Source organism: Pithys albifrons, chromosome 3 (genome assembly GCF_047495875.1).
Source record: "Pithys albifrons albifrons isolate INPA30051 chromosome 3, PitAlb_v1, whole genome shotgun sequence".
In the NCBI taxonomy this organism is placed as follows: Eukaryota; Metazoa; Chordata; class Aves; order Passeriformes; family Thamnophilidae; genus Pithys; species Pithys albifrons.
This window is the reverse complement of record NC_092460.1, coordinates 88,237,612-88,263,076: the sequence shown is the minus strand read 5'-3', so window position 1 is coordinate 88,263,076 and position 25,465 is coordinate 88,237,612. Positions and strand designations below refer to the sequence as shown.

At 40.3% G+C, this 25,465-nt stretch overlaps 1 protein-coding gene across 2 annotated transcripts in view; it reads right to left on the bottom strand.

The window, feature by feature from the left end:
* Positions 1–25,200, bottom strand: part of NAMPT (nicotinamide phosphoribosyltransferase) — a 30,964-nt gene extending 5,764 nt beyond the window's left edge. The window contains exons 1-9 of one of the 2 annotated variants that reach the window (XM_071552637.1): positions 25,042–25,200; positions 14,035–14,191; positions 12,685–12,788; positions 9,818–9,946; positions 9,196–9,354; positions 8,700–8,836; positions 6,482–6,707; positions 5,170–5,289; positions 2,009–2,026 (exon numbers count right to left, since the gene is read on the bottom strand). In XM_071552637.1, coding sequence (XP_071408738.1) covers positions 2,009–2,026; positions 5,170–5,289; positions 6,482–6,707; positions 8,700–8,836; positions 9,196–9,354; positions 9,818–9,946; positions 12,685–12,788; positions 14,035–14,191; positions 25,042–25,101 — 1,110 coding nt within the window. In that variant the 5' untranslated portion in view covers positions 25,102–25,200. The remainder of the gene's footprint in view (positions 1–2,008; positions 2,027–5,169; positions 5,290–6,481; positions 6,708–8,699; positions 8,837–9,195; positions 9,355–9,817; positions 9,947–12,684; positions 12,789–14,034; positions 14,192–25,041) is intronic. The other variant, XM_071552639.1, reaches the window with a different exon arrangement.
* Between the last annotated feature and the right edge of the window lie 265 nt (positions 25,201–25,465).

Genomic DNA, 25,465 nt, shown 5'->3' with positions numbered 1-25,465 from the left:
TGTTTCGCTGGCCAGTTACCCTTATGTATCAGGCTGAAACGATGGTTGTAGCCCTAGGACAGGAGTTTCAAACACTCTCTTCTCCTAACCATGCTAACAAAAGCAGGTGAGAAAACCATAGTGGGTGAGAGAGCAAAACACCATCCATCCAGAAAAAAGGGAGGTGAGAAGCAGAAGGAAAGGATATAATTTATGAGGAACAGTGCAGAGTTTCAAAAATCAGCGTCATTAGAAATCTGGTAATATTTTGTGCAGTCTCAGCCTCCTGCATCAAAAAGAAACACCAGAGTAACACTGAACAGGACTGTTTCAGAAGCTACTGATGTCAAGCTGTTTTTTTTGACAGCTAAGGATCGTAAGAGGAAAAAAAAAGAAAAAAGACAATTCCAACTTCAGACCTGAAGAACTGGTAATGTAAACAAAAGAGCATACTAGTGTTTTGTTTATCCACTTAGTCACATGCAGGCTGTCTTCACAGTTACTCTCAGTCTGAATGCCTGATAGAGGTCCATCCATAGGAGAGGGGGACAGCAGTCATAACCTTTTGAGACCACGCTCTGAACACCTTCCCACTATTTTTATCAGAGATTTCTCCCCAGTAGAGATGTTACTGGTGAGTTTCTATCATTCCAATGGTATCAGCTTACTCGGCCTTACTCAAGAAGACAAGCAAAATGAGTCTCAGGTCCCACCAACATGACTTCCACTCAAGAGAACCCTTTGGAAGCTCTGTCTCCTGAACAAATGTCCTCTCAAATATGTGACAATCCTGTGGATTTTCGCAGTAGACATCATACCCTTTCAGTGACCATGTGCAAAAGGAATTTCTACTGACAGGTGATTAGGTTCTGCTGGAAGCAATTACAAGAGGTACTCAGGGACGATGAAGGACTGAAATTAATGAAATGCTCCTTTCAGCATCTCTGAAGTAACTGAAGGTGGCAAAGGAGCGGTAAGAAAAGGGATTATGTATACTCTCTACTTAAGCATAATGTTCAATAGTACCATAAGACACAAGACTTGACTGGGCCTAGATACAGCCTCTTCTTATTTATGATGTCTTTTGAAGAGGCAAATGTAGGCAAACTCCACCTGGAGTGAACAAGTTCTGTCCAGACACTGACCAAGCCTGAAGCCCCATGAACTGCTGGTCAAGTCTGAGCCAAAGTCTTCTGCTCCTTTTATTATGCAGTTTTATAGCTCAGGTCTGACACTGAACTTGCCTGAACACACCTGCAAGATGTAGCACGGACTATCTGGTATAAACAACATCCTACACCAAGGCATGTGATGCTTAGGCCTCATGTTCACTGCAGGTTAACTTGCACGTTAACAGATGTTAGTGCAGTACAGCGTAGCTGGGCCGTGGCTGCTTGACCTTCTTGCCTGGGTGAGAAGAAATGTGAATCCCCTTTTAGCTTGTGTTCCTGCTCTCATTTACAGTTGGTTTGTTCATCGTGTGCTACAGGCACATGTCCTTGCTTACCCTGGGTGAAAAACTGGCTTCCAGCTTTCCTCTCTCCCAAGGGATTTCCTTACCCACACTGACCTTGCTGAAGGGTGAAAGTGAAGCCAAGACTAAGCTGAAAAGACAGCTCTGACTGTACCAGCGATCCACGGCAAAGGCCCAGGTAAAGCTTCCTTAGGTAGGGGGAAAAGATGGGAAACAGCAGCAGTAACAGGGAAGATGTAGGAGATCTGAAACAACTGGAGCCTCCTCCAAAGGAAAACAACACACAAGAATTTCTTGTCTCACACTTTCAAACCTATACAAGGAGAACTGTTCAGGTGTCAAGGTTTTGACCAGCTTCCTCTGACCATTATGAGAAAGATTAATACTTCAACTATGACTCCAGATTAGAGGATTTTGTTTTTATAAAAATTTAAAGATATCTGGAAATTGAATGTTCAAAGAAAATCCTTTGAAAGTGTAGTATATTGTGGAGTTAGCAGATTGGAATGATTTTAAAAAGTGAAAATGCAAAGAAAGTCAGAAAAGTTTCCTTACCTGTTCTACCAGCATCCCCTATTAAAACAAAGAATTTTAAAATCCAGTTTATACTCTGAGTTGTTCTCTATATTGTTGTTTCATACTTTGGATAGCTAAATGAGATGATAGGTCACTATTCATTCTAGATTTTCCTATTATACCCATCACTTTTCTTATGATCTGTAACAATAAATTATGCCTAGAATCTAACACTGAGATGGAGTAATTAGAATAACGACTTGCACAGGTATAAGAGGGGGGTGGGGAGGAAATATGGCCACAGCAATACATTTGTATTTGTTTATGTAAACTTCTTTTGGAAAAGAATGAATTATACTTAAGGGCTGATTTGGTTTTGGTGGGTTGTTTTGGGGCGGTTTGTTTGCATTTGTTTCGTTTCTTGTTTTGTTTTTTTTTAAATGGTAAACTATTACCCAATCTTCTGAGAGTCAGCATAGTAACCTTGGTTTTGCTGACACAAGACAATGAAGAGACCCATGAAAAGTAAAACACAACTAAAATTAGGTTGCAAGATCATGGCCTTTTTGCTCCAACAGAAGTTGTTGCTATAAAATGAGAATTGTCTCTTTCTATCCTGCCTGTTTCTCCCAGTTCAAAACAGTTAATTTTCTTCTGTACAGGAGAAAATAAAGGGGCTGGCGAGTACTTTTTTGGAACAATTTAATTCACTGAACTGATCACTTTTGGCTGAGTCAGTTTGCTGCTACATCTCCAGTCTAAATTACTTCAATAACCAGCAGTTAAATGACCAAAGCTGCCACGAGGCACAGCAAGATTAGAGAGTCAGGAAGAGATGAGAAGGTGCCACCAGGCAGCAGGGAATTATGTCTGCTCTCTCTTCTTGGGTAATTGGACCTTTACTCTTGTACACAACATGCTACAGGTAGACTTGTGTGGTAGTTTTGGCTTTAGTTTTAGCTAGGCCTTAGCAGGCCCAAAGGATGTGACATAGATTGGAAGGGACAAGCACCACCTGACTTAAGCAACCAAAGCAGTATTTCCTATCATCTGACATCATCAAGAAGTGTCAAGAAGTATAAAAAAGAGGGAGGTGGAGCTTCTGCCTCTTTTGGTCTTTGCCTTAGTCCCAGAAGGATGCACCATGCCATCCCAGGAGGGATGGGAAGCCCAGGCCCGGCACCAGCTCACCACCATGTAATCTTAGGGAAGTAAAATGTTTGTTCATCGTCTTTCTGCTTAGATCTGTCTCTGGGGAATTGAGTTCTCCAGAGTGACTGTAGTTAGAATGGTGGGATTTGTGTTCTGTGGGGAGTGGGGAGTTATTTTTTGTTATTTCTAACTTGTGCAAGTGTGTGCTATATTGTAGTTTTCTTTTAATTTTCTCTTTTCTGTATAAATATATATAATTAAAGTATAAACCTAGTTTGAGTTTCCAGGGATTTTTTCCCTCCCTTTCCTTGGTGAGGGGGAGGGAGGTTCTAACACTCTGTGTTGGGCAGTTGGCATTTTGCCAGCTCAACCCAAGACAACTTCTCATAATCAGTTTCAGCTTGATGAGGAAAATATGTAAACAGGCAGATCACCTGAACAAAGAATTGCTCATTCTGTCCTCTTATCCTCCCCCAATAGCTGCTGCTATTATTTAGAACCTGGAGAATAGAGCAATTTTCACTCTAATGCAAAGATTTTAAATATTAGTTTCAGTATTTTGACTAGAATCAAAGTCATATGAGCATGAATTTTGTCCAGTGTAACTTACAGAAAGCAACCCAAGTTCCTTACAAGGAAGAACAGTCCAGCTACTTTCCTGTCACAACTCAGGAAAATCTCAGCCACAAGATACTTTGCCTAACACCAGCATCAGTCCTGTCAAAAGCACAAGTGCTTTTCTTTTGTGTGGCTTTTGTTGTTTTTTTTTTTTTAATAAAGAGAGTGTCTTCCCCTGCTATCTAACAATAAAACTTTCTTTCCAGCTATTAACCTCTCATGCTTGTGTTCTGCCCAGCATAGAAGCATCGTTGTATATTCCCAAAAAGCCACATGGAACACAAAAATAAAGTAAAATAAATTTAAAGGCAGTTGGAGGTGGAAGAAAACTACTGCCTGTCTGTACTGCAGTTGGCATATCAGGCTACAACCTCAGTATTAACTGCTCTCTAAGGATCCAAGTGACAAATCTGAGTTCTGCCACTGAGGTTCACATTATGTGCCCATGCTGGATATGCAGATCATTTCAGACTAACTAAAAAACAAACCTGATACCTCTCTTGCTCTTAATTTTGAGAAGCAGTAGAAGTCAGCTTTGTTAAGAAGAACCTAAGGATGTGTCAATCTAGAAAGCTAAGACAAGTGCCAATAAATTCAAGTAAAATTAATCTTAAATTTATTCAACTTGTTTCTGTTTTGGAACTCTAATACAGCTGAAGATGAATGATCCAGGATGAACCTAATAAAGTCAAGTCCTCCTTCTTCTACATGCCCTTTGTCATCTGTAGTCACTGCAGTCTGTACCTTATTGTAACCATATTATATTACCTAATATCTACATCTAGTCAATAGTGTGAATTTATGACGAGTTTCAGGCACACAGCATCTACTAAACAATCAATTTTTGTCTTGCTAAAATTACAGTTTTGACTTAGATTACAGCCTAGTCTGTAACACGTGTTTTCTGGCGTTTCAGCAATCCTTATTCCACTAGTTACCAAATCAATGAATTCGCCTTCCTTACCCTTGGTTTTAAAAAGTTTCCTTCAAAACTACACCTTCAATATTGAGAGCAAACATATTTCAGATGGTATGTAAGTAACGAGGCAAACCAGTTAATTACTATTGCTGTAGCACAGTGATCATGCACAGTGTGCCTTACACATCAATGAAAGGACCAAACATGGCTGGGTTTTGATCTCAATTAGACTTGACAAGCATGATGAAAGCAAACAAAAGGGAGACAGTGGAAAGAGAAGGGTTACACAACAGAGGGATTAGAAAATTCCTTTTCGGGATTTTTTATGCATCTTAATAGTGGAGTTTTAATGAATTTGTTTTATGCTCTATGATATTGCTGCCAGTGTCTGCACTGAAGGGCAGGGTTGGGGGCAGCAATCTCTGCTGGAACATCTGACTAGTCAGAACAGAGTCCAGATTAAATATCAACATTGCCAGTGTCACCCCAACACATGAACAGGATCTCCTACCTCTTGCAACGTGTTGATATCCACACCATCCCCTTGAATAACTCTGAGATACGGTGGCAACAACTTGTAGCCTTTTGAATTTTCTGTAATGGGAAACTTCTTCCCCAGGATCTCTAAGACCTATTGAAAAGAGAAAGAAGACAGTTCAAAATAAAAATAAAAATCCATGTAATATGTATTCCAATAAAGAAATAGCATTTCCACATTTGAACAATGCTCTCTATAAGAAAATAAAATAAATCCATAACTATACCCACATAATTATGCTCTAAATCTACCCACAAATAAAAAGCATGCCAGCTGTTGTGGTGGAAACCCTTAAAGCAGTCACAGACCATATGATCTTTATGATCTCATACCCAAGAGCTAATCAGAACTATCCTTCCCTCTGTTCTCCCTTTGCTTGCTATGAATTTTGTTATTAAATGTGTCAACTGAAGATTCTGCTCTTCTTTTGACCTCCCTTAAGACAATGGATGAGGCTTTCAGTTTTCTGTGATTTTGTAAGGCACAAATACTTAAAATGAAACACTTCAGTTAGAAGCTTTCCTTATCAGCCCTGTGAAAGGTCATTCAGAGCTCCTATTTGTGATACACCACTTGTCCCAAAGAGAAAAAAAGTGTTAAAGCTGCATAGATCTAATTTGATAGAGTACCAATGTAACTAAAATTGCCTCTACTTTCTTATTAAGACAGTGCTGACAGCTACTCATATTCAGAGATATCAACAGCTTTTATTATGAAACTGCAACAATCATTATGCTCTCTAAAGAATAATGAGGCAAGAAGCGTTTTTAAAGTTGGAGGTTGTGAGCCACTGACTTCAATGCACATCTTATGAAAGGGAGAAGTGTGCTAAACTTTTTGTAGCAGAAAACCATGAATTACATTAATACAGGATGCCGAGATACCTAAACTTGGTGGTAAGAACACCTACTGATCTGCCATTTATTAATAATGATATAGCTTCCTATTTGATTTGTTATTAAGTGATGAAAATTTCTCTTTATAGAAGCATTCCAGCATCATTACAGCAACAAAACTGTTAAGTGTTGTAAAAGCTTCAAGAATCATATGCAAGAATGAGTTTGATGAAAAATATTGAACTATTTAGACTGCAAGACAGTTTCCATATCTATGCTTAGATGAACCAAACATTTGCGTTTTTCACAGGTCCAAATTGGCCAGCATCAAATATAAACAATGCGTATCAGCTTACAGCATTACGTGTCTATGTTTGCTAGCCAGTCATTACAAGAACAAACAACTGCCCTCCCAGTCTTGTATATAAATGAGTTCAAGAAAGGATTACCTTTAAAACAGTGTCAAGGGGATTCCCAGAATCTGGTCTAATAATAAGTGGTGCCTCTGGACTTCGGGCTTCAATTATATGCCTTAGGTCATCGCCCCATATTTTTTCACAAGCATTGTAAATGTCATAGCTGTCACTAACCACAGACACAGGCACTGAAGAAAAGTGTGTTACTATGTGTTCAAAAGCATCTTTTTCATGATCTTTCCCCCAGGCTGTTATGGTACTGCAAAGACAATTGAAAAATTCATATTAGAGTGGCATTTGTACATCAAATCATATATTCTGTACTTCCCACCAGCAACAGTTCAAGATAATGATAAGCAATGTGATTACAAGACAGCATAAACTATGTGCTTATCAGCTCTGTGGTGCATGGATAATAAGTCTATATACTAAATAAACAGCACCCTGAATTTATCTTTGGCACTTCAGATGAACACTTGGCACATGAAATTTCTTTCACATGTAAAAGCATTTTTTTATTTTATTAGCATTTGTGAGAGAGTTTCTCTTTAAAATCTGAAATTCAGACAGTTAAGGAATTACAGATGCAAGAACCGAACATCTGCTCTGGCAACTTCACACTACAAAATGGGAAGTTGAGAATGAAGCACCATATGTTAGAAAAATCCTAAGAAGAAAACAGAATTTATTTTCTTTTTTAATAGTGATATAAAACCATTATTCTCACTCATACAAACATTCTTCCAGAGGAAACCCAGGGCATTACCCTTGGTACAAGGGTACAGGAAGGCACATAAACCAGAGCAGTAATAAAAGAGCAGTAATAAGTTACTGAATGCCAGTTGATCTGCAGTAGCTGTTCTGTACGTGGCTGTCTCAGACCAGCTCACATAACCTGTGCACAGAGACCTAAAAATGCTCTCAAGCACAATGTAAGAGTCAGTGGCTTTCCATTTTTACCTAAAAATTCCATCATTAACTACTGTATGGACAAACTCTAGACCATGGTAGTGAGGAGACAAAACAAACATTGTTTCACAGAGGCTGGGGCAGTCCCAGGAACAGCCCTGCTGACATGTAAGGGGAAAGCACCAAACTCACACCACCACCTCACACTGGAGGTTGTGGAATAGTATAACAATTCTGGAAAAAGTTGGGTGTCTTTTTTGAGGCCTTTTTTGTGTATTACCTTTGAAAGGGTGACTGCAGTCTGCATGTGGCAATGCAAACTTTATGTCGGGCAGTTTGAGCCGTCTGATCTAACGGCACCACTTCAACATGCTGTGCAAAAGACTCATCTCCTGACTCTGTGTGTTTGCTTTCATTACAAAAAATTTTATAGTTGCTTGCACCATCATGTTTTGGATTTAACTGTGGTATTAAGCTAAGCTAAGAGAAGAAGTTTCAGACAAAATTTGTCACTTCTGTTGATCAAGCAGGAGTTCCAGAACAGCAGTACAGCAATGATGCAGGAAGGTCTGTGAAGCAGCACTCCTTTAAGGTGATCATTGCCCTGTAAGGGCTACTCATGCATGCCTTTCCATTATCTGCCTTGTAATCCTGAGGGAATGCTAGCTATTTAAAGGGAATACTAACTCTTAAACTGGCTTTTGTGCTCAATAGGAAAAGCAGAACCTTCTTTTATATTCTGCTCATTTCAGTGTGTAGATGTGCAACTGAAATCCAAGGATTTGCATGCACTCCTGACCTTGCACAGGAGTTGGGTATAAGAGCTCTCCATCTCAAATGTCTGAGGTGAGCTCCTTACTCTTAAAAACTCATTCACAATTCTTAGTGAGAGATCAAGGATTCAGCATTGGCTGAGCTAGTTATGCTGATGGGGAAGCTTAAGAGCAACTACTTCTGGAGGGAGAACATGATTTGTGAGAATCCAGAATTGCATCTTACATGTTTTTTTGATTTATGATTCTATGTTTAAAACACAATTTGAAGTTTATAATGTGAATCCTCTGTATCTATAACCTGTAAGCCTTCAAGCCTGTTCTAAAAAGAATATCCAAATTTACTTAGACCTGATAATATGGTTAGAGTAAAAAACATTTAAAACACATTTATAGTTAAGAAAAACCATGGCTAGAACATACAGAGGCATCAGTACTCAACTGCAGCCTCAACAGCTGGATCAGTCATGGCTAATACAATATGGTCTATTTCTGGATACAAAGATGGATAAGAAAAAAAATCACATTTTGTTAAGCCATTTTTAGAAAGGCTTAGCCTGGTATCTTACCTGTGTTCAGCAGCTGGAACAGAATATCCTGGAACTGGATCTTTTGTACCATAGTACTTTTTAATTAATGCAATTCCTGCTACAGTGTCTGTTCCTTTGAAGTTCACCAAATGAGCTGAAGCTCCTATGCCTGCAGTCTGAACAAGATGCAACTTTCAGTTTCCATGCCAAATACCGGAGCCTAAATCCAGTCACCATCTAGTGCTAGTCTGTAGTCAGCAAAACTCTGGACTTAGTTCCTGTTTCACTAATACCCTCTTCATGCATTTTGACAGGAAAGACATAGGCAAAAGCTCTCCCAATCTAGCGCTGACTGCCCAGACACATCTACCCACCCTCCTCCAGACCTGCCCCCTCCACAATTAGTGCAAACACAATGCTCTGTGCATTCACAACTTCAGCACAGAATAGGGACACAGGTTAACAGACATATGCTACAATCCTTCTTGGTTAAGGACAATTAAGACTTCTCAAATTATTTTGTAAGTAGTATTACCTCTTGTGAAGAAACTCCTCTGTAGCCAAAGTCATGCAGTTTATACTCCAGTCCTTCTAAGCTGCCAGAAGTCTCTAGCAAATATTTGGCCAAAATCTTTTTCTGCTCTCTAGAGTTTGTAGCTACTGTGATTGGATACCACGACTGCACAAGAATAGTCTAAAACGAAACACATCACAAAATTAGGTGTATGTTTGCTTAGAACTTAACAATGCTCACTTGGCATTTTAGCAGGCACAAAAAAGTCTATTTATTTTTATTCTCTGTTTAAAAAGTCCTGATGCCTCCAACAGTTTGCTTTAGGGCTTAAGCAATTAGCCTTTATAAGATAGGTGAGGTACTGACCTTCTCAGGTAATCACTCCCAACTACTGACATGCAGTTCCCCCATCCTCCAATTTTGTGGATAAAAGTACTGGTGAATGTCCTGTAAAATTACTACAATCTCTTGCGAGGTGGGGGAAAAAGGTGTGTAAGAGGACTACAAAAAAGAATCCAGACTTACTTAAAGCAGAAAATGAAAGCTGCCAGAGATTTCCCTTAAACCAATAGGGGATTCAGCCTTTGATTTAAGTGCATTAATATTTACTTAGAAAAAAACAAATTAAATTTCCCAAACTGACCTCAATCCAATTTGTAAGCCAGTAGCACTCTGGATCTGTGTTTTCTACTGTGAAAAGAACATTGCCTCTGGGAATTACAGAGCCTTCAGGAACAGCCTTTATTTCTATAGGAAGATGGCCATCGTATTTCTGTGTAAGAAATAGTAATATTGTTAGATAACAGAAAAGATTAGGACCTACCTCTCTTTTATTTGACTGCAATGAACAAAAGTCAGTCTATGAGTTTATTGATTATGCTTTCTTCTTCTTAACTTCTTTCAACCCTAAAAATAGTAAAAGCCCTAGCCCAAACACATGAGAAAATCCACATTTAGCAAAAAAAGAGGAAAATCCTGTAACCTACAAAACATTATCAAAACCAAACAATAGTTATCAGTTGTATTCTTTTTATAAACTGAGCCAGGAAGGCTTAAGAATTCTATAAAAATACGTAAGTTCTACCCACAGAACAAGAAATACTTGCTACTCAGTTTTCTTTAGTGGTTTCACATGAATTAAGCTAAAAAAGTTTAGCTATTACCTACACCTTTAAAAAGTCTCTAGTTGTGCTTAGTTTAGATGTGTGCTTGTTAATTTGTTACAGCAGGATCCATTTAATAACTATTTTAACACTATTTTTGTCTCAATTATTCACTAAACACAGAATCTCATATTGAAGTGTCATTCTTTTGTCAGTCTTTCATCCCCAAAAGACTAAACATTGTGTGAAATATGCCATTTGGAAAAGAGTAACTTGCCAACAGCAACTTTAAAAGAGTAATTATAACTTTCTGAAAGAGGAAGAACTAAACTGGCAGTACTGATAATGTTTTGGACAGCAATATTTTTTGACAGGAAGCTTCTCATGAGATATTCTTTAAAGGCAACAAAAATTGCACCAATTCAGAGAAATTACAGATTCATAAGCAGCATTAAAATGTATTCTCCAGTGCCCAAAACTCAGAAATCTCATCCATACTACAGTTTAAAGATTTATTTGAAAGTGTAATAAACATGAAACAAGTTGTGTTTATATTACACAGGGTTTAGTTGTCAGACTTGGAGAAGTCTGGATTAAGAAAGGACAACAAAGCCTTCAAAAAGGATCAATATACTTTATTTGTGATTCAATGAAGACAGAAGTATATTTAAATAATAAAAAAAACAAAACTGATTTAAAAGTTGCTGAAGCCATTGCTTTTGTCCATGGAAAAGAGCGATATGGTCATGCCACAGCACTCCATTAAAGCCCTTTGCAAAAATTTTCGATAGAACCAACTTGTACAACTCAGGGCTTACATTTCTACCACTCATCAGTTCCTGCCAACTTCCAGCCTTTACACCACCCCATTATCCTCTGGGAAATCTGTTCCTTTCTTCGACCCCTTCACCCTATCAGCATTTACCCACGCATCTCCTCTCAGTACAAATTGATAGGTGTAGATTTCAAATTCATTTTAGCACGTCACTTTTGGCCATTGCACCTGAGGCAACTGAGCTAGAGTGCAAATAGTGGCAGGTAAGTGAGCATGCACTGGAATTCAGGGAGCAGGGGCAGAGTCTCTGTGCATTTAAGAGCATACAAAGAACCAAAGGGTACATACACTTCCAGTTTGAGAGCCATCAGCATTTGAGATCAAATGTGACAATCATATTTGGGATTGATATATATATAAATATAGATAGATAGATATGCACAATTTTAATATCAAAATCTGACAAAGGAATAAACAATCTATATAGAGGGTACACAGGAAGGTTTATTTCTGACTAAATTGAGTTGAATGCATGTCATTAAACCACGTTAAAACTCAGTGAGGACAGACGTGCAGCATTAAAAGTGTATTAATTCAGTTTATCCAAGGAGGTGACAAGTTACTTAAATATGATGAGGGCAGTTCACAATGTATAATGTAGCTTAAACACAAATACAGATTGAATTCACATTTGTAGTTATTTGAAAAGGATGCAAGTCCTCTACAAACCTCTCCATAACTCCCTCTTAGCCAACTGTGAGCTTATCTACCTCACTGCTGTTGGAAACATTTAGTCAAAATTGCACACCTGTGGTCCACCCCAGTGGCAAGATGGCATCCAGACATAATCATAGACAGATGTCACCATAAAAACACATACAACCAGGGTATCCAGGGAAAAATAAATTCAAAAGACTAAAAAGTGTGCTTTCAAATGCTAAAAATACCCATTCACCAGAACCCGCAATGAAACTTGTCATGTAATTAATCTGCAGAGATTAGAGCAGCTCTGATGAATGCTCTTAGTCTGAATCTGCTGCTTTTACAGAGAAGAGGTATTTGCAATTAGTTGAAGTCTGACAACTTTTAAACAAAAAGGAAAGAGGATAATTGTGGAAAGACTTAATTTGGATGGTTATGTGTGTCAGAAGTGCTCAAGCTTTGTATTTCATAATAAAGTTTGATTTTCAAATCTCTGAAAAATTTTGGAAATAATTGAACAAAACTTGTATTCTCTAAAACTATTAATACACCCAAGAAGCTGTAAAGGCTTTCTGCATTAGAGTAAAATTGTTATGATCAGTTACAGAAGGCAATGTAAATGATGCAAGGAAGCACTAAGGGCTGTGTCACACAAGGAGACTCACCAACAAGCCCCACTCACAGGAGCCACAAACCCTTATTTACCTGCAAGCCGCATTTGGCATCGGAAAGGATGAAAATTGCTTTCCTCTAAGGAATTACAATTACATGATTATTCTTTGACAGCTGCTACTCCCTGTATTAAACATGAAAGGCTAAATTTATCAAGTCTTTACTATCAAGATTAAAAGGAGAGACTGTCATATTTATTCTACAGTTGACTCACAAATCCTTCACGATGATCTCAAACTACTTTCAAAATATTTTTACCTCCAGAATATAGTTCCAACCCTTTTCATTGAAGACATCATCTTGAAAATGCTCCCTATATACTTCTTTGGCTTCCTTGATTTTCTCTTTGGTCACCACTTTACCTGTAGTTTCAGAAACAATGAAAGCTTAGAAACTTACAATGTTCATCAGTTGATAAACTAAATAACAAAGACGTTCAGGCACAGCAAAATCACTTTGCCTTCAACAGAGACAGGAAGAACATGTCAAATGCAGTATGTTTAAACCAAATTTTACTTTCATTTAATATATAGATTAGGATGCTCAAGAAAGCAACAGGATAAAATATATTTGTGGTTTGCAGGTGACTCAGAACAACTTGAGATTATTATTCTTCTATGATGGTCAAAAACCTGTCAAGAGGTTTAGTAATGGTGCTTTTCCCAGAGGAATGTGTTGATAGTGCAAGTTGACACAAGGGTTAAGCTACACTGCTCCAGGGAGAATCCCCATGGAGAGGGGTTACAACACATCTTTGACTGACCACTTTGTGATAGGAGCCAGCAGACAAACCACATGACTGAATAACTATTGCTACTGCTGTAGGGCCAATCATCTACCTGAGAGAATAATCCTCAGACTGCTAAAGACAAAAGAAATAAAATTAGCAAGTGTTTTGATTACAATGGAATTTCAATCTTTGGCAGAATTGGCAGAGAGATTTATTGGCTCAATACAAAGAGAGGAAAGTCCTGTGACTAAAGTTTTGCCTTCTTGGCAGAAGGCAACTTGCATCAGGTCAGAACAGGTGATATTTGTACCTAACGCAAAAAAGCAAATGAAATCTTAAACAGCACAAAGGAATTTTCAGATATTACTCTAAAAATTAGCAATATTAAAACCATTTTCACATGTAGCTGCCACATTCAATGATCTAAGCTGAGGAGCACCCAGAATTTAAGGAAAATGAAAATCATTATTGGTCTACACAGTAAACAAACCAGCAAATACAGACTGAAGTTTAGGTCCAAAATGCAAAATATGTTTTCCATTGAATCTTCTATCTGCTTGGGAGTCTATGCACAGTCCTGTTCTATTTCCATTTATTTCAATGTAGCCCACTGAAGTTGGGACATGAATACCTCTTAATTTTCAATAAATCACTGGCATAAATAAAGATAGTAGAGAGGTGCCTGAATTATGAAGTCAATACCATTTTATGAGGGTGGACAACTTATTTTCAGAATCACATATGTAAGATCTTATGCATGTCACCACTTACAGTGTACCAAGACAACCTGGACTTGTGTCAACTATAAAACTACAGGCTTAAGAAAAAATAAGATACTTATTTACAGGAAAAGTTTTACTGGAATTTGAGACAGTTACCTTTTAAATATTTATTCAGAATGTACTGCAAACCATAAAAAACAGTTTCTTCATATTTCACTTTCCTTAATTTGGAATTTTCAGTCTTCTTTTCACGACATTCAAAGTAGGAATATACTTTACTTGTGTTAGGTGGATATTGCTTGTAGTGTGTAACCTACAGTAAGAAAAACTTCAGTAAGTGCTCAAAACATCACTACAAAGCAAAAGACAAATCATATTTGTACATTTAAGCATAAGAGTAACTCCCAGTTCTTCTGGATTGTTATTATTTATCCTTTCACATTCTATACCTTAAGTATTTAGGAAATTTCCATGTTTTCAGCCTCCTTTAACTTTCAGTTCAAAAAAATGTCTTCCATATGGTATTCTCTGCTTTTAATCAAGTCTTTCTCCCCTAGAGCAATCTGTATGGTCAGCCCTTCCCCTCCACTGATGACTTCCCTTTGATTAACTGCGAGACTCACTGGCTAGGATTTTAGGAGCAGCACTGAACACCAACATGCCAGTCAGTGTTTGCTCTCTCACACTTTGGCCAGGTTTGATAGCTACAGGAAGCACAAAATTCTATCCCCCTATCAAATATCTGCTTGCATTTGATTGAAGTTTTGAAGGCTACAATCCCATAGTTCAAGCAGAAGCCACCCAGACTCAAGAAGGCATTGACAACAGCCTTCACCCAAGCACCTCACTCACCGTGAGCAGGGTGGGTCTCCCAAGCCCTGGGTACATTGAAGCCACTTTTCAAACCTGTTACTGTCAGTAATTCTGTTAAAATCTACCTGTGGTTTGTACCTTCCCACAAAGTTTGCTAGATGGACTTCTTTTCCAAATTTGAAACAGTTCACATTCAACATAAAGGAAGCATGAAAAGTTGCTGCCTGTGTGTCTTACGTGGAAACTGGTCATACAAACACACAATGTTATGCTGGATTCAACTAGAACAGCTTTTCTTAGCTCCAGATTTTAAATCTAGTCAATAATTTGCTTTGAGTGATAATAGCATTTGAAATAAGTACACTCTAAACACTGAAAAATTTACACCCCCAAAATTTTATCTCCTAATGCATAAAAAGGAAACTCCATGCAAAATCTGTAACTCCACATTAAACAAAAGGAATACATAATGACAATCAATGTTTAAATTACAGAATCCATAAATCAGCACAATCCCCAAAGCTGAAACTATCAAGAGTTTTCTAAAGTTATGTTGAAAAGTCTGTTAACAAGTCTATACATTCCATAAGGAAGTGCTGCTCCTATGGCTCAGTAAAGCACTGTCGTATATCAGAACAAAACTCAAAGGGTGTGAAGGTCATGTTGGAAATTTTTCAAAGCCCCATATTTACAGGTTAGAGCATTCCAGGTTAGGTTAGTTCATTGAGTATTTCTTGCTGTTACTTACTCTAAATAACCTTAAAAATTTCTCTTTCTAATATCACAAAGAATTGGAAAAGGGATAGTTTTACCTCTTCTCCCTTCTTGTCATGATTTTTAAATGTACATCTGACATCTGTACATCTGTATTGCTAAAACTGTATGTTAAAGCATTTTAGAATTGCAGTTTTCCTTTTACTCTCCAATGTCATATAAATTTAGCATTTCGCTCAGTTTGGACAATGAACCAGACCACTCAACTGAATTTTTTGGTTCTCCTATACCAGCACAAGGCTGTTATGGTTATGTTTCCAATGCAGCAAGGAAACATTTGAATAATGACAAGGTCAATTTTCTATTGTCTTTACTTGCATGAGGTTCTCAAGGCCAATCAAATAAAACCCAAGCTTGTCATTGCAAGTTTTCTGCCTTCATTTCAAACAAAGCACTGCACCACAGGCATTCAATGGAGTACAAACTATTCTGTTACAATTCCACAGGCACTCAAAAGCAGAATGCTTAGGAGTGGCAATGTTGGACTTGAAGACAAAATCTGGCTTTCAGGTTTCGTTCTAGCAATTAATAAATGTCTCGCTTCACAAATTATAACATGTCCTTTCCTAGTTCTATGCAGAACTTCCAAGAAAGTACATCAACCTGCCAGCTCACAGAAAACTCTCAGCATGATACCATCACGTTTAAAGGAAAATAAAAACCCACACACAGAAGAAAACACACACACAGACCCCATCTCCCCTTCTTTACTATGAAGCAGACAAAAATATGTTCTGTTTGGCATGTTTTTCTAACTAATGGGTATATGAACACACACACACACATTCACTGGCTGCAAAACACCTTGAGAGCTGCAATCAGACTGAAATGCTAACAGATTTATCCTTTATGTAGCCTACCTGGGGACACAGCTCCTCCCGACTACCTTGCTGACAGTTTCAATCTAAAAAAACCCACTGAAGCTCCTGAAACATTAAACCATAGGTCTATCTAATTTTTTTGAAATGAGATTATATTTTAACTTGAAAATACATACTAGCTAGTGTCCAGAAAATAGTTATTTCTAGGCATTCAAACCTAACCAAAATTTTTGTGTTAAGACAGAAATGCCATTTTATCAATTTAGTTGCTTTAAGTTCTTGAAGGAGATAATGAACTAATTTTACAAGTTACATGTGTAGTATTCAATTATATTCCTCACACATTAGAATCTATTTAAAATAAACACTGAAAACCACACATCTCTGGCAATTAAACTATTTACATCAGAGCAAAATTTACATTTGTAATTTTAAATGTGCTTCTTTTTACATTCCACAGAGCTGCCAGTTTTATCAATAAAGCTGAGACACCCTTTTAAATAGTACTTAGTATTTCAAGGCACAAACATGATCTTAAAAGCACCTCACTTCCCAACCACTGTTTACTTGAAGGGGGCTTATAAGAAAGATGTGACCACACCTTTTAGCAGTGCTGGAAGCAACAGGACGAGGAGTGACAGTTTGAAACTAAAGGATGGCAGATTCAGAGTAGATATAATGCAGAATTATTTTGTGATGAAGGTGGTAAAACACTGGAACAGGTTGCCTAGAGAGGTGATATAAGACCCCTCCCTGTGGACGGGGCTCTGAGCAACCTGACCTAGTGGAAGATGTCCCTGCTCACTGCAAGGGGGTTGGACTAGATGGCCTTTGAAGGTCCCCTCCAACCCAAACTAGTCTTTGATTCTATGCTGTACAGGTATGTGAGAAGTTAAGGACAGGACCTACAGCCCTGTTCACTTCTCTGGCTGTTCTGCTCTCAGGCTCTCAGGAAGGGCACCACACTCAGCTGATTGTGTTAGCTGCCATTTCTGGACAACCAGGGCATGGGGAAATAATACCCATCTGCCATAGTGGGGGTCAGGTTTGGCAGGTAGCAAAAGCAGCCTGCAAAAGGATCAAGCTCTAAGGAGCAGGAACAGTTCACAGGAAACACAAAGAAGGTCACTGCAAACAAAACCAACCACCAACACCAACACCCCCCCCCCCAACACAACACTACCAGGCACTTGGACAATGAAAACTGTGCTTCAGAAAATGCCTGATCCTTTCTTGTTGTCAGATGAATCTTTGCATCTTTCTGTATCCTAAAGAAGAGTCAAAAAAACAACAGTGACAATGTCCAATATTTGAAATTAATTTTATGTGACTTATAGATTGAGACAGTATTGATAAAACTATGCTTTCAATTAGGGAATGACAGAAGGACTTGTACAGACAGGCTCTTGACAAGTAGGAGTGACCATAAAGTCAATAGGAAACCTCTTCTTTTCAGGAATTAAGAAAACCCCCAAAACCCAGAAAACCAAACAAAAGCTTCTATTGGGATTAAGAGACCTTTACAAGAAAATAACCCTTCCAAATATCTTCAAAGGCCTTTTGATGTTTAGTTCAAAGGCTTTGTTTAGGTTTTGTCTACAAAACATATGACAAACAGCCTTGGAACAACTACCTACAAGATTATGTACTATGACTGAAATAGAGCACTTTTATTCCAGTTGTGATAGCTCCTTATTAAATTTCATCCAAATAAAGGTATACTCTGAACAAAGAGTACTTCCACAAGGACTACATCAATTTAAATAAATCAAGTAGCCATTCAAGAAAAAGCATGAAGCACAAATTGCATTTAGATCAGCCAGACAAAAAACCACCCCGAACATTAAGAGTTACATTTTAAGAACTCCTATTCATCACAGAACAGGGATGACCAAGATAAATGCTGCATTTTCATAATCTAGGGAAGAAAACTTTAGGCATAAAAAAATATTCTTATAATAAACAAGCTTTGTTGGACAAGATATTGCAGTGAAATGACTTTAAAAGAATATTTAAGTCTACATAACTCAACCATTTGAAAACATAAGAAAACCAGATGTGACATGAGTAGAGAAGTCAGGCATGGACAAAACCTCCATTGGTGGTTAATTCCTGGTGCTCCCCTGGCCAGATGGGTGATGGGTCAGATGCTAAAATGAACCATTAGAAAGATGCTTCTAACCCTTGTCTACAATGAAGAAAACAACTCCCCAAACATCTACACAGTAGGATCTTGCCTGTACCGTAACCTTCCTGTGATGATGCCAGTTCATGTAAGACAGACAGTCTTTGAACTTTCTGGAGCTATTTTGAAAAATCTTTAGTGCAAAAACGGGTACAGAACAACCCAGTTAATGAATCCATGGTGCCACACAGCCACAACCACAGAGAATCAATCAGAGGGATGGTATAAGGTAAGCCTGAAGCAGTATGGCCTGGAAGTAGCTGGGCCACTTGGCTGGGACACTGCAGGGCTGCAGCATGAAATCAGGGCTCCAACCACAGGGCTGGTCAATGAACGGCAAGCCTGGATGCTGGAGGAGGTATCTGGGGGATCCTCACTCCCTTATGCACCTTACTGAGTTAAATCATTTTAATGCAGGTACTGCTGGTATTTACAGTGGGGAGACTTCTGCAAAGCACCTCCAAGATCCCCATGAATTGTGTTATTACATATTATTTGCAAACATTGTGGAAAGAGGCCATGGTTTGAAATACTGCCAACGGAGCAGTTAAAAGCAAAGTTTGCCAATAACCTGTATGAAAAACAATATTGTTAGCAACAATGAGATGAACTAGTACTTAAGAGCAAAGAGAATGCTCTATCAGATACCCCTCACTGGGATGAGACATAACTAACAGAAGTTGTAAGGCAGTGCTGACCCCCTTCAGGAAAAAACCCAACACAACTGTGAGAAGCAATTATTATGAAGAGGGATGCTTTTGTAGCTTTCAAATCAACTATGGAGGGAATACACACCACAACAGTGGAAATGAAAACCAAACCAAAAGGCAGTATGGTTAAATGAGAAGCTTATTTGAACAAAGGAGGAAACATCAGAAGAATCAATCTTTAATAACTCAAGAGAAAGAGCATCCAACAATAGCAGCTAAAGTGCAAGACACTCGTGAGTTTAAAAAAAGTAAGAGTCAAGTACAATATTACTATTTTGATTACATGAGCTTCAAATTACTGTAGAAAAAAAAAGCCTTAGAGAGGCTCCAGGCCCCTTATCAGAATGCATAAGATTAAGATAATGGTTAAGAACCAAAGTGAGAATATTGGGAGATACCTGCTCTTATGAGACAAAAGAGATAAGCTAATGGAGGTTCGGACTGAAGGATGACCTTGTACCATTTCTGATGTCTCTGTATTCGAGTTCCACCATCACTTAAATGTGTATTGAAAAACAAGAGGACCAGAGGTGAGGAAAAAAGAGATCAGCCAGAACTAAGAAAATCAAGGAAAGCACATGCAAGCAACTGAATTTCTACAGAAGCTGCACATTATCAGCAGAAATGCAGTAAATGACTAGGTCCACATTCATTTAAAAAACAAGGTCAAGTGTATGCACTAGAACTGAATGTATTCTAAATTTCTCAGAGAAGACCAGTGCTTAAAAACAACACTTCACAGTAGATTCCTTTATCACTAAAGATTTTTATGTGTTTTTGTTGTGATTTAACCATAACTGGCAACCAAGTACCACACAGCCCCAGGTGTGATGCGGGAGAGAGTCAGAAGGGTAAAAGTGAGAAAACTCATGGGCTGGATAAAGATAGTTTAACAGGGAAAACAAAAGTCCTGTGCGCACAAGCGAAGCAAAACAAGGACTTCATTCACCACTTCCAATGGGCAGGCAGCTGTTCAGCCCTTCCAAGGAAAGCAGGACTCCAGCCCGTGTAATGATTACTGGGGAAGACAAACACTCCGAACACTCCTCTTTCTTTTCCAAGCTTTACATGCTAAGTATGATGTCATGTGGTATGGAATATCCCTTGGGTCATCTGTCCCCATGTCCCTCTCCCAAGTCCTTGTGCACCCCCAGCCTTCTCGCTGGTGGGATGGGGTGTGGGGCAGAAAAGGCCTTGAATCTTTGCAAGCACCACTCAGCAAAATTGAAAATATCCCTGAATTATCAGCACTGTTTTCGGCACAGATCCAAAATACAGTCCCATACCAGCTAATACGGAGAAAATTAACTCTGCTTCAGTCAAAACCAGTACAGTTTTGCATCCAAGATTATCACAAAAAAGATGACAAAATGCCTTATGTTTGCTGTTTACATATTTGTGACTAGTGAGCTGTACTACTGCACATGCTGCTACAAATTTCCTGTTCCTTAATGAGAAAAGAAAAACATTTACCTTTTCAAAACTGAAAACTGCAATGATTCTGGAAGGGGTTACTTTCCATTAATTTAAAAATCATCTGAGTACTGTACTGCTGCAGTGTTTCTGTACAGCAATGATGTCTTGGGGTTTGTAACAGGACCATGTGACTGCAAATCAAAACTTGGAAGATAAAGAACCTAGATAGAGTGAAGATTGTGTCTTATGAGGAGTGCTGAGCCAGAAGTTTCTGATGATTTTCCATTGACAGAATTACAAGAGGTAAGAGAACACATTCACACCTTCATCACAAGACTTTAATAAAAAAAAAAATATGGGCTGCTGTAAAGAATATTTTGCAGTTGTTAAGTACTAGTCAAAATCAGTAGGCTAAAGAGTACTCCTGTCTCTTCCTTACATACCTCCAGCCTTCTAAATAAAGACTATACAGGCTGTCAGAGCCTAGAATAAACATACACTCACGTGAAGTGCTTCAGAATTCAGTGCTCTCCTATATCCACGCAGAGTAAAAGAAGTAATTTGAAGTGAAAAATACTTAAAATTCAACATGTAAGGCATACAGAGTTAAAATATATCTTTTAGATTTCCTTGAAGCATCCAGAAGAAATTAATTCTGAAACAGATCTCATTTACAGTCTAGATAGCAAGTCAGCTCCTCCTAAGGGGTAATTGCATGGCAGCTTATTATAGCTATCAGCTTAATTACGAAACATGCCAAGCAACAGTAATAGATCTCATTGGCAAAGGCAAAATAAGCTGTTATTACTTAAGCGAACAAGGTTCAGTCAATGGCCTTTCCCCACTTGCAGCTCCTGGTTCATCCAGCCCAGGGCCAGTACGTGCCAGTCACGGGTATCGTCCCACTGAACAACACAGCTCTGCCAAGCTGATCCCCTCAACACAGTTTCAGACCACATATACCCTGGAAGATTTCTTGCCTGCGCAGAAATACACAAATATGGGATAAACAGAGCATTGGGAATCAAAGAGAAAGAAAATGGAGGTGGTGTGACCAGGATGTCACACAGGTGAGGAACTGAAGGGCTCTGACCCTTTGGCTTGGGAACGGCAGTGAGCGAACAGAACTCTCATTTCACAAAGAAGCAAGATTCCAGGGACTTCTTGCTACATGCACAAGAGGAAGATATTACACAGCAGAGGGAGCTTCAAGGAGCCTGCTGATATCCCTTCAGTTGAAGCTTTCCAGCAACAAGGACTTTAACTTCAAATACTTCCCTTTTTCAGTAATACCAAGTCACCAGCAGAAAATGTTACTATCACAAATGCCATTGCTATATTGGACATTCAAAGAGCTTCCCCATGAAACATTGCACTGATGACTACGTTGAGAGTTTCATAATAAGAAGAATTAAAAAGACTGCTGCAATTTATCAGCAAGTTGCACACACACCATACCATATGCCCAGGCCCAGGAGATGGCATGTATAATTTCCAGCACACAGGAGGAATTATACTGTTGGGGGATTTGTAGAAGCTTAAGAATATGCCACAAAGTACACAAGAAGAAAAACCTAACTGATGTAAAAGCATTTATCTTGTTACTCCATTTAAACTGCACAATTTGAGGCCCAGCCTCAAAATCTTGGAGCACTTGTACAATTAAGCAAGGTCCAGTCCATAATGGAAGCTCAGAAGTGGATCCAGTGCACAGTTCACCTACTGGGAATAATTCCCTTCTAGAAATATTAACTATACTAGAACTCAGCATGATCCTTAGTAGTTTTTCAAAAACATTTTTAAGATTTTGAAATGAAGTATTTGAAAATCTCTGATTTAAGACGAAATGTCCTATGATGCAGACACAGACAGGAAAAGACAGCGTAGAGGGACGGGAAGCTGGATAAACTGTCAACAGACAAATCCTTGCCTACCAAATTACTTTGTTTCTGAATTTTTACATGCACTAAAACAGTAATGAATTGTCTTTCCACCCCAAATTTCCAGCTGCAGCAAAGAGAACTGAGACACTGGAGCTAACATTCAAACTAATGAGTTGTGACAGATACAACGCTGAGATACCACAACTTTTTTCTGATGGACAGCTGCCTAAGCCAGGGTTGTACAGTTCAGTGTAGTCTGCATGTATTTTTCCTTTCTGAGCTGTTTATTTCCACATGATTTTTGTCACCAACATTGGCTTGTATGGATCAGCATCTGCTGCAATAGGATAACCAACCATGTAACCTTCTGACCTGATTCATGTTTTTTCTCAGAGTCTGAATGTTATATACAGACAGTATTGCACACAGATGGTACAGCTGTGAATACAGCAGAACTATCTTCAAAAACAAAAAGAAAAATCCCCAAGATCAATTCTCACTTTTGTTTTAATTGCTAGTAAGAGTGTTTGGTAACTCCTGTAAAAAGCTTGATGTTGCAAACTACCAGGTATTTTAGTGCAATTTTACTGAAAGTACTCTCACAAAGTGTTTCATTGATTAGGAAATGACAGTATCATCCCGGGAGAAGATAAGTGATGTTTGCTCATATTACCTAGCAAGATAAAAGCAGCTACTTGTTTAAGCATTGTTCAGAGATGCTGGAGTTCCTAAGATTTGGAAAAAAGCATAAGAAAGACAGACAATTTAAACAGCCCTAACAAAGCAAAGTAGATAATTCCAACTGTTCTAAATGTAATACAAAATGCCCCCAGCTGCTGCAGAAAACCTCATCCAAATTCAGTTTTAAACTGGAAAAACCCCCACCTCAGGCCTTTATTTGACCTTTTTAAAATTTCTACCACTCCTGGAATGCTACCAAGTCATCTTTCCTATGAAAGAGTAAACAAAACCAAACTGGTTTTCTGTCATTCCAGTGCTCTGCACTACCATCAGTACTCAAGCACTCCCAGAGAACTTAGAAAAAGTAGTGTGCAAATTAGATTTGAAGTAGATGACATTTAAACCTAGGCCTGCAGTATTTAATGTTGATTAGTCTCAGACATGGAAGAAAAGTGTATCTTCCATATTTGAGTAAGTTAGATAACAAACACTTAAACATAGTTCATAAAGAGCACTGTATCTAGATCAAGCCCTGAATGGAAGTGGTTTTGTGAGCCCTTGTGGCAGCATTAGGATGCTCTGACTGAGCGGTTCCAAGATTGATCAGCATCTTCTTGTCTTCCAACATCCCTTTCCACAAACAGCAACTGTAACTGCTAAGACTTTCTTTAGAAAAAGAGCGTATTTATGTAACCTGTAGTACTAACAATAATAATTATAATAACATAGTAATACTACTATTACTGCTAATAATAATATAATCACAGAGGAAAAAGCACAACAGCAAAAGTCAGCAACGGGAGCAGGGGCTGAGCATTTGTACTTTGGTAGTTACTCAGTAACAAGACCTGGTCACAACATAGCTTTGGCTTTTTACACTCCTCTGTCTAGAAGTATCCTCCTCCCTGAAACTCATCCAAGCGGCCAAATGTTCAAAGACCTAGAACATACCAAATGCTTTACAGTGACAATCAGAACTACTACTGTTGTTTTGTTTAGGCCACCAACAACCGCTTTGACATTGCTCAAGGAAATGAGTGAGTTTTTCAGCCCGAGAGACGCGAGGCACATCTGCACAGCCGGGCAGGGGAGTCGCACGCTGGCTCTGCCCAGGATCTGGAAGCTGTGCATACATTAAGGTGACGCTGCGGAGGGGCAGGACTTCGGCCCGGGCACATTCCCGGTGTGAGGCACATCAGGAGCCGCAGGGTCAGAAAGCCGCACGGGGTCGGAGCGCGGACAGGGCGCCCGCAATTTGCCACGGCAATCAGGGGCACGATTCCCAAGTAAGGAAGGGAGGGCTGTGCAGTGCGACTCCCCTTTCCTGAACGAACCCCTTCCAGCGAGGGTGACACCGCAGCGACCAGAAGCTAAGCAGAGAGCTGGGAGTCACGTATTTCGGGCCGGCCGGCTCCCGGACCGCTCCACATCCCCGCCGGGCACAACCGGCCGGCAGCGCCGGACACGAGCGGGGGAATGGAGCGGCCGCCCCGGCGCCTCCCGGTGCGCGCCCGCGCCCGGCCCGGGCAGGGCAGGCGGCCCGGCGGGGCCGGAGGATGCTCGGCGGCTCCCGCCCCCCGCCAGGGCCGCCTCCCGCGCCCGCTTTCACTTTCTGTTCCGGCTCGGCCGGCGCGGCCGCGGGCACCGCGCGGGGCTGCCGGGGGAGGGGGGGGCAGCCCCGGCCAGGCCTCCGCCGTGCCCCCCGCGCCGCCCCGAGGCCGGGCACCCCTTCCGGCGCCCCGGGGCATCTCCGAGCCCCGGCCAGGCGGGCAGGGGGCCGGTGGCGGCGGGGACGGCCTGGCTCGGCGCCCCGCGGATGGAGCGCCCCGGCGGGTCCGGTGCCCGCATAGGTGACCTCCGCCCCCCGTGCCCGCGCCCACCTTGTAGGAATCGGTGGCGAGGAGGATGTTGAACTCGGCGCCCGCCGCAGCGCACTCCATGTCGCCGAGCCCCGGAGGCGCCGCCGCCCGCACGGACCGGACCGGGCTGTGCCGCCGCCGCCGCTCGCGCTGGGAGCGGGGGGAGCGCGGGCAGGGGGCGGGGGCGGGGCCCGGGGGGGGTGTGGAGGCGCTGATTGGCTGCGCGGCGCCGCCGCTGCGGGGGGTGCAGTGGCGTCACGAGCGAAGGGGCGGGGCCGGGCCGCTGAGCGGGCTCTGATTGGCCGCGTCGCCGGGCAGGGGCAGGGGGAGGGGCGGGGGAGCGCCTCGCGCCGCACGTTCTCTTTCATTGGGGTCCGGGCGGGGCCGGGTCGGTGACGTCACCGCACGCCCGGCTGAGCGGGCGGGAGCGGCGCGCGCGTGCGCG